The following is a 9,254-nucleotide window of genomic DNA, read 5'->3' as shown; positions in this document are numbered from 1 at the left end:
ACTTGCAGGAGGAGTACCTGCGGGAGCCAGATGGCAAACCGACACAGTGGTCTCCCTGCCATCAGGAAGTCTAACATGAGCATACTCAGGATTAGCATCGATGAGTTCGACCTTCTCCACCATTGGTTCATACTTGCTTTGTCGTACCGGGCGCTTCATGAACACTGTTCCCAGATAGGTTAGCCAGTTGGGCACCGATTGGCCGACAGTATAACGTCGTTGGTGAGTAAACATTCGTTCGTGCGGAGTAGCATTGATGGACGTACAGAGCAAAGAGCGTATGGAATTCAGGGCGTCGAGAAGGGTAACCTCCCACCGCTCGGGCCCCAGTCCTCTCGATTTCAGCGCCAGGGTTACGGCTTTCCAAATGACTCCATTATACCGTTCCACCTGCCCATTACCCTGTGGGTTGTAACCCGTCGTTCGACTAGTTTCTATGCCGTGTTCATATAGGAACTGTTTGAGCTCGGCCGACATGAAACACGGTCCTCTGTCTGAATGTATGTACGAAGGTTTCCCAAACATGGCAAAGAGGTCAGAGAGACATTTCACGACAGTGCCCGAGGTCATATCCGAGCACGGGAATGCGAATGGGAACCTTGAGTATTCATCAACAACCGTGAGTATGTATCTGTTGTCTGTCTCAGTCGGCAGGGGCCCTTTGAAGTCGATATTTAGTCTCTCGAAGGATGAAGTGGCCTTGATCAACCTGCCAGAAGCGGCGCCATAGAATCTGGGTTTTAGTTCAGCACAAACAGGGCAAGAAGCACTCACTTGTTTAATATCTTCGATAGAATAGGGAAGGTTTTGTCTGCGCACGAAATGTGCCATTCTGGTTACCCCTGGGTGGCACAGAGACCCATGAAGGTCTTGCAAAGCCCGACCAATTGTCGCCGAACAGTAGACCCGAGAGAAGGTGTCTGCAACAGCGTTTTCCCTCCCGGGCCGATAAACAATGTCATAACTATAACAGGATAGATCTATCCGCCATCTCATTATTTTCTCGTTCTTAATTTACCCGTTATTTTTCCCATCAAACATGAAGGCAACGGATCGCTGGTCTGTGACGAGCGTGAAGTGGTTGCCCAGTAAATAATGTCTCCATTTGCGTAGGGCTTCGACAATAGCGTACGCTTCCTTCTCTATCGCTGAGTGTCTCTGCTCGCTTCCAGAGAGAGTTCTCGAGAATAACGTGACGGATCGTCCGGACTGATGGAGCGTCGCGGCGATCGCGTGATCGGAAGCGTCTGTTTCCACCACGAACGGCACCGTGCTGTCGATCGATAATACCACGGAATTACTGATATCATCTTTGAGGCTGTGGAAAGCTTTTACAACAGCGGCATCTGGCGGGAAGTTTTTGCAATGCACTAGGGGATGTATTTTCTCGGAGTATTGGGGGATCCATCTCGCGTAGTAAGTGAACATTCCAATCACTTGACGCAATGTCTGCAGGTCACGAGGTGGGGGTAGCTCACGGAGTGGGCGCAATCGTACAAGATCGGGCTTAATCGTGCCGTCGGCTATTGTGTAGCCGAGAAGATCAATTGACTTTGCCGAGAATACGCATTTCTCGTAGTTGAGGGTCAGATTATATTTTCTAGCAATGCTCAAGAATCTGTCCAGATTCATATCATGTTCCCCCCGATCCTTACCGCACACCGTGACATTGTCCACGTAAACAAAAGTGTCTTTGAGGTTTTCATCTGAGATGATGTCGTCCATAACTCGTTGGAAGCAAGCTACTCCATTCGTGACACCGAACGGAATCCTCCTGAATTGGTAGAGGCGCCTACCTGCCTCGAACGCAGTGTAAGGTTTGTCTTCCTCTCGAATGGGAATTTGATGATAGGCGCTTCGCAAATCGATGGTGCTGAATATTTTGTAGTTGGCCACGCGTTCGATCATCTCGTCTCTGCGCGGCAAAGGGTAGGCATCGAGATGGGTGAAGCGATTGACCGTTTGAGAGTAATCGACAACCATTCGTTTCTTATGGTTCTGATTGGTGGTCATCAACACCTGCGCGCGCCATGGCGAATCGCTCGGTTCTATAATACCTTCTTCCAGTAATCGCTTGGTCTCAGAAGCAATGAAGTTCATATCGGCGGCGGTGTATCGTCGCGATTAGATCGCTATCGGTTTACAGTCCGTCGACAAGTTAGCAAACAGCAGGGGGGACGATACCTCTGTGGTGGTCAGAGCATTTAGAATTAGACGAGGTTTGTTTCCTCCAAAGGGTATTTCGACGCTCGTGTGCTGCTTGAGGACATTATGACCCAGAATTACATCTGCGCATAAATCACGAAGCACTAGTACCCTTACATCCCGATACTTGTAGCCTTTTACGTCCAACTCAACATTGCAGTACCCTCGTACGCTGGACTGTAGTGATGTGGAGGCCATGCATACCGTATTGTCTGTCGGGTGGATCTTCCATTTCCTGCCCTCCGCTAGTGAGCTGTTGACGAAACTCTCAGAGCTACCGGTATCAATCAGCGCCTCAGCCATATGCCAGTTAATTCGTACGTTGATGATAACTTTGGATAGATTCCCCGGTGAAGCTGCTGTTACTTTCTTTTGTGAGTAGAGGGCCGCAGAAGTGGGTTTATTTCTTCTCAGAGTAGATTTGCATACCCTGGCATAATGCCCTTTCTTGTCACAGTTCATGCATGTGGCATCCCTGGCGGGGAATTTGTTGCGGAGGTGTCTTTTATACCCACAAAAGAAACATTTACCAACTGAAGTAGTTGCTGAGGAGTTTGACGAGGTCTGGGTATCCGATTCCTCGGGTTTATCTCCATCCTCAGTGTCAGAGGTGTCCCGGGGGGTTCTTTGAGTTTCCGCCGTAGCAGCGTTCATTAGCAACACCGGTGTCCCATATGACTCAGATTGCTGCTGAGCCGTATCAATTGCTCGAGCCTGGTCAGCTACCATTTCAAGAGTGGGTTGTGCTTTTTCCAGTAAGCGTTGCCGAATGGGGGCTGACCTGAGCCCCTGGATGAACGCCTCTCGGGTCGCTTCATCTCGATGTTCCTCGGCGGTTACAGCCTGGAAATTGCAGTCTTTGCCCAACTGCCTCAGAGCTTGCAGGAACTGATCGATTGTCTCCCGGCTGCTTGCCCGCGTGTGTTGAGAAGATGTCGTATGTACACCTCGTTCTTGCGCTTCACGTAGAGCGCCCGCAGCACGTCGATCGCTGCGTCGTACGTGTCACACTCCGAGAAGAGCCTGAATACACTTGGCGAGACATGGTTTACAAGTGCGGCCAATTTGTCGGCTCCCTCTTCAATGATGGTCAGATAGTGTGAGAAGGAGCAGTACCAATGGAACCACTTCATTTCCGAGTCAGTTGCGTTGGGGTCTGCATCGAACCTCTCCGGCTTGTAGATCTTGTCCATCGTCGGTTGAGGCAGCCGAAGGAATCAAGTGAAATAAAATGAAGTGAATACGAGGAAGAAACCTTCGGAGTGTAAGGCTTTATTTCACTTGATTGAAGCCGATTCTACAGACACATAAAGGAATTCATGTGCAGCAAGGAATACATGTGCAGTCGATCACCGCAAAATAAATCAGCAATTAGCCAGCATAAGTCCGGTATACTCTCAATTCTCACCATTCAACGAGCACCAAGTGAACCACCGCCGTAAATGACAATGCCCCAACGACAATCCCACCGACCGCGCGGCATCTCGGTTTTATCTGACTGCGCGACACGTGATCGCGCGTCACATCCTTCATTTCGTCACAGCGAGATTCGAATGAAATCCAAGATGGCCGCCATACTCTGAAGACGACATTGCAAAAAAATGTCATGAACATGATTTTCAGATATATTGGGTCAGAGACAATCTAAAATATCAGATGAGCAAAAAAAAAAAATCGATGTGAAATTTTCACAAAAGGACGTCACCGAACAGACTAAATCGGTGGATTTGCGTTCAACGCAGTTTTCAACGTCGAACAACCTTGCTACTGGTGCTAATTACACCGTCAGGGATTACAAAAACAGCTTAATATTTGTGAACGACGTTGAGTGCGCACGTTTTAATGCACGCGTTTTAATGGCAACTGTTGTAATTTAGTGTAACGAATGGTGTTTGACGATGTCTGATTGAGTGGATTTTGGTGAAGTAAAAAGTCCCCCACGAAACGAGCTCATATCAAATGCATAATTTTAAATATATCAATCATGGGTGCCATAAGATATAAATAAATACAAGCAGAGATAATATTTTCACAGGAGCGTCCCACATGTCGCCGACTACAATTCCCTGGTCCCCGAATGTTTACTTTGAAACGCCATCTTTTTTTTTTTGAATTTTTTTTTTTGTCGATGTTAATATGTCGATGCTGGGCGTGCTTCAGAAATAGGTGGTTTATAATTTAGTTTTACTATTTTATTTTATTTTTTTGCAGATGAGTCATTTTTGTAAAAAGAAAATAAAACAGAAAAAAAAATGTGGTAAAAGTTGTGGAAATTTCGAGAAAAAAAAAAACGACAAATTTTGAAAACCTTTGTGAGAGGAGGGAGAGGGTTGATTGGTTGGTTGGTACCTTGGTACCTGCATGGTATAAAAGTAGTTGGTGAGGGAGTAGAACTTGGTGCTTTGTGGCACTCGTGTTGTTCGATTTGTTGATAAGATATTGAGAGAAGTTTCTAACCTCCTCCTCCCCCCTAATCCCCGCCCCCACCCCCATTTCCCCCCCCTCATCCCCTGAGGATCGTCAGGAGGTGCACAGCTTGAAGCTTCGGAGCTGGTGAATAATGGAAGACCCTGGTGATGCCGTTGTGGAGGTTCGTCTGTGTCTTTAGGATGATCAGCATTTCGAGCCGTCCCCGTGTCGTGTGCTTATAACCATACATCGGTGTTTTACTCTTAAGTTAATAAGTTGAGCGTTGTTTGACGAGTTGTAATCTAACTAGTACCAAGTAAAGCTGGGCCTTTACACCCGGTTAATCGATTAGTATTTTCGACCGCCCGAACGGCCGTTTTTATCGTAATTTATTGTGCAATTCTATGATTTTTTTTATTTTTTATTTATTTATTTATTTTTTTTAGGGACGGAAACTGATGTCGAACACGTGGTACAAAATGGGCGAGTCTGGAGGATTCTGGGGGAATGGGTGTGTTTTACTTGCACAATGTCGAGGCTCATGGAAGAGCGCCGGTGTAGAACGGATGAGAACGTAACAGGACAATGGTGGGGTGGGGGGAAGACAAATTAACATCAGGAATGGGGGTGGGGGGGAAACGGAGGGAAACCTAGTGAAATGGGGGGGGGAAACGGAGGGAAACCTAGTGAAATGGGGGGGAAACGGAGGGAAACCTAGTGAAATGGGGGGGAAACGGAGGGAAACCTAGTGAAATGGGGGGGAAACGGAGGGAAACCTAGTGAAATGGGGGGGGGGGGGAAACGGAGGGAAACCTAGTGAAATGGGGGGGGAAACGGAGGGAAACCTAGTGAAATGGGGGGGGGAAACGGAGGAAACCTAGTGAAATGGGGGGGGGAAACGGAGGGAAACCTAGTGAAATGGGGGGGAAACGGAGGGAAACCTAGTGAAATGGGGGGGGGAAACGGAGGGAAACCTAGTGAAATGGGGGGGGAAACGGAGGGAAACCTAGTGAAATGGGGGGGGGAAACGGAGGGAAACCTAGTGAAATGGGGGGAAACGGAGGGAAACCTAGTGAAATGGGGGGGGGAAACGGAGGGAAACCTAGTGAAATGGGGGGGGAAACGGAGGGAAACCTAGTGAAATGGGGGGGGGAAACGGAGGGAAACCTAGTGAAATGGGGGGAAACGGAGGGAAACCTAGTGAAATGGGGGGGAAACGGAGGGAAACCTAGTGAAATGGGGGGGGAAACGGAGGGAAACCTAGTGAAATGGGGGGAAACGGAGGGAAACCTAGTGAAATGGGGGGGGGGAACTGAGGGAAACCTCGTGAAATGGGGGTGGGGGGTACCCTGGTGTTGGCTCAGTGGTTAGGGTGATTGCTTGGGATCCTAGCGTCCTGAGTTCAAGCCCTGTTGGCCACTGAATTAATACACCAGGGTCCAGGGGGTTGACTCAGCCTGTCATCCTCCAAAGTCTGCGAAATGAGCACCAGTTCCAGTGTGTGTACTGGTAGAGGGGCACTGCATCAGCGACACAGTCTCGCTTCAAGAACTGATAGCTACCCCGGAAGCTTAGCTGCCATACGACCACCACCAGAGATGTGGGGAAGAATAACTGCAAAGGGAGGACACATGCGGTTTACACGATGTTTAGCGATGACACAGGCGGTTTAGCCAAAGATCATCAGGAGCGAAAACTTCGAAAGAGGTGGGACGGTTAACGGGGTTAGAAGAGATCGTAGTTTTGGATTGGCATGATCTGAGTAAAATGTGTAAAAACTAGGTGTGCTGAGGGTGGACAAGGAGGTCTATGTGAGGGGGGAAGAGCATCACCTGTGGTGAAGTGATTCTCATCCTGCTTAGAGGGGAATTTGTGCATTGCATTCCTCCAACCCCATCCCTCGGTCGATTGCAGTTAGAGCGGAGGTTGGTGGGCTCCTGATGGCGACGTCCGAAGTGAAGTCCGGCTGTACCAGGCTGACCCACCAGCTGTTGAGTTCGATGTCAGGGGTGTTACTATCCCTATTGCTGACCCTCCAATCAACTGTGATCCACCTTCATTTGTGCAAGCACATGCTGTGGTGAACTGGTTGAAATGGGGGTAAGGCTCTTGGGATCTGTGGCATCCATACTGAACTTCTCAAGGCTTGTGGAAACTATGTACTCAAGTCATTGCATGCGGTTCTGTGCTGTGTTTGGAACACAGGCATCATCCCAAATGACTGGAAGAGAGGCCTTGTTATCCCTCTCTGGAAAGGGCAGGGTGATCAGGGATGCACCAACTACTGAGGGGTGACGCTGTTCTCAGTGATGTGTAAGGTCTTTGCTCGGATAATTCTTGATCGGGTTCGCCACCATCTGTTTGAGCACCAGTGCCCAGAGCATTCAGGCTTTACATCAAAGAGGTCAACGATTGACCGTATCCTTGCTCTTCGGGTCCTCACCAAACACAGGTGAGAGTTTCAGCAGGGGCTGCTTGCAGCCTATGTTGATCTCTGCAAAGCGTTCGATTCAGTTAATCGGGATGCCCTTTGGAGGATTTTTAGTCTTTATGGGCTGCCACCAAAACTGATCAATCTGATGTCTGACCTATACTCTAGTACTGAGAGTGCTGTGAAATGTGGTGAGACCATCTCGCACTGATTTGCAGTTGTGACTGGAGTTCTTCAGGGGTGTGTACTGGTCCCCCACACTTTTCAGCACTTGTACGGACTGTATTCTGGGGAGGATGTTGGAGAGATAATGCCATGGTGCATCTTTGGGAATGTGAAGATCTCTGACCTTGATTTTGCAGAGTCCTTGCGTAGACTCTGGATATCCTTTTGGGGGTCCACGAGGTGCTCACTGAGGAGTCGTACCTGCTGCAATTACGGATTTCCTGGGTCAAAGCTGAGTTCCAGACTTACAATGACATTTTGGATGCTGCTATCTTGTCTGTACCTGTTTGTGGTGAGGATGTTGAGGTCACAGAGATTCACTTACCTTTGCAGTGATGTTCATGTCTCCGCTGGCAGTGAGCCAGAGGTCAATAGACATTTGGGTTGGGCCTGGGGAGTCATGGATTCACTGGATCATGGGGTGTGGCGCTGTTGGTAGCTGTGTAGGAGGACAAAAGTCTGAGCCTTTAGGTCCTTGGTGCTTCCAGTCTTGCTCTCCAGATGTGAGACTTTGACTCTGATCAGGGATCTGAGAGGGAGACTTAACTCCTTTGGTACCAGGTCTCTGGAGAATCCTTGGCTATTGCTGTTCAGACTGTGTCCAACGGGCAGTTGCTGAGAGACCCAAATGAGATTTGTTACCTGCACAGTCCGTGGGAGTCGGCTGTGGCTGCATGGACATGTCGCTCATATTTTCCTGACTCTGATCCTGCTCACTCGATTCTCTCAGCGATGGAGTCTCGTGAGTGGAGGCAGCCAATGGGCCGACCACTTGCTCTGTTGTTGCAGCAGGATCAGCATCTCAAGGACATGGGAATGGGCCAGGCATCTGCCCTGGGGATGGCAAGATAGGTTGGGGGGGAGGCTGGAGTACCAGCGAAAGTGGAAGCGGCGTCATGCTGCTTCGGTGCAAACTCCCATACCTGACCTGATGATCTGAGATGGTGGTGAACAGCTATCTTGAATGGGATTGAAGAGGATGTGGAAATTTGTTCCAGAGGTGGGGGAAAAGAGGAAAGAATGAGTCGTTGTGGGCCTCTGTATTTTGGGAGTTTCACGAGGAAGGGGTTGATGGTGCACCTTGTGCATCCTCCAGAAACGTGGAAGGGGGGGGGGGGATAAAAGCATGGAAAGAGCAGATGGTGCAACACCAGAAAGAAGGTGATAGAAGACAGAGAGACCACCGACCTGTCTGGGATGGCAAAGTGTACACTCATAGACTCAACTTGATCGCAGAAGATTGCAATAATCTTGAATGCTTTGGCTTCCACAGCAGCAAGGTGCGAGACAGGGCAGCCTGTTCAGAGGGGACAGCTGGTTAGATTGTTGATCAGAGGGTTTGCCAGGCGGTCCTTTCGGAGAGAGATAGTGAGAGTGAGATTTGTCAGGACTGAAAGCCTCATTCCAAGTGTTTGACAAGCTTGATTTCATCAAGGTCTAAAGAGGGGGAAGATGCTGCAACTTGCCTGTGTGAAGGATGTGAATGTTGTGGCAGAGGTTTGTCATCAGCAAATAATGGGGATTTTCCAGAAAGTCAGAGATCACTAATGAAGATCAGAAATAGGACTGGGCCCAGAACATTGCCTTGGGTCATACCAGCCTTGACAGGGAGACGAGATGAAATTGTTCTGTTGAGAGCCACACATTGGTTGCAAAAGTAGATATAGTAAGTCGGTAACCCAAGAGTGAAGTTTGCCTTGGATGCCATAGGCAGAGTTTGGAGGATAAGGCAGGATGCCAGACTGTCAGAAAAGATGACTGATCTCATGTCTGACATTGAGGGATTCTATCCATTGTTTGGAGAGTCGGAGGAGTGAACAGGAGAGTAGGAGGAGCATGTCCAATGTAGAGTGAACAGGTTTGAATCTGAATTGATAATCTGAGAGAATGCCATGAATATGTTATTCACTTGTCCCAATAATTGTAAATTCAGTTCCAAGTTAAGAATTCACGTATCCGAGTATATTTGCGTGAAATTAAATGT

The 9,254-nt window shown here is 48.6% G+C and overlaps 1 protein-coding gene across 4 annotated transcripts in view; it reads left to right on the top strand.

The window, feature by feature from the left end:
* Positions 1-4,309: 4,309 nt before the first annotated feature.
* Positions 4,310-9,254, top strand: part of LOC147023229 (DNA topoisomerase I, mitochondrial-like) — a 128,263-nt gene continuing 123,318 nt past the window's right edge. Inside the window, exons 1-2 of one of the 4 annotated variants that reach the window (XM_085888408.1) lie at positions 4,310-4,371; positions 4,730-4,795. In XM_085888408.1, the coding sequence (XP_085744534.1) occupies positions 4,766-4,795 (30 nt within the window). In that variant the 5' untranslated portion in view covers positions 4,310-4,371; positions 4,730-4,765. Of the gene's footprint in view, positions 4,372-4,477; positions 4,585-4,720; positions 4,796-9,254 lie in introns of those variants that run through there. The other 3 variants (XM_085888409.1, XM_085888407.1, XM_085888410.1) reach the window with 3 other exon arrangements.

This window comes from Eptatretus burgeri, chromosome 7 (assembly GCF_056783735.1).
Source record: "Eptatretus burgeri isolate ZD-2024b chromosome 7, Ebu_testis_v1, whole genome shotgun sequence".
Lineage (NCBI taxonomy): Eukaryota > Metazoa > Chordata > Myxini > Myxiniformes > Myxinidae > Eptatretus > Eptatretus burgeri.
This window is presented reverse-complemented; position numbering and strand designations above follow the sequence as displayed.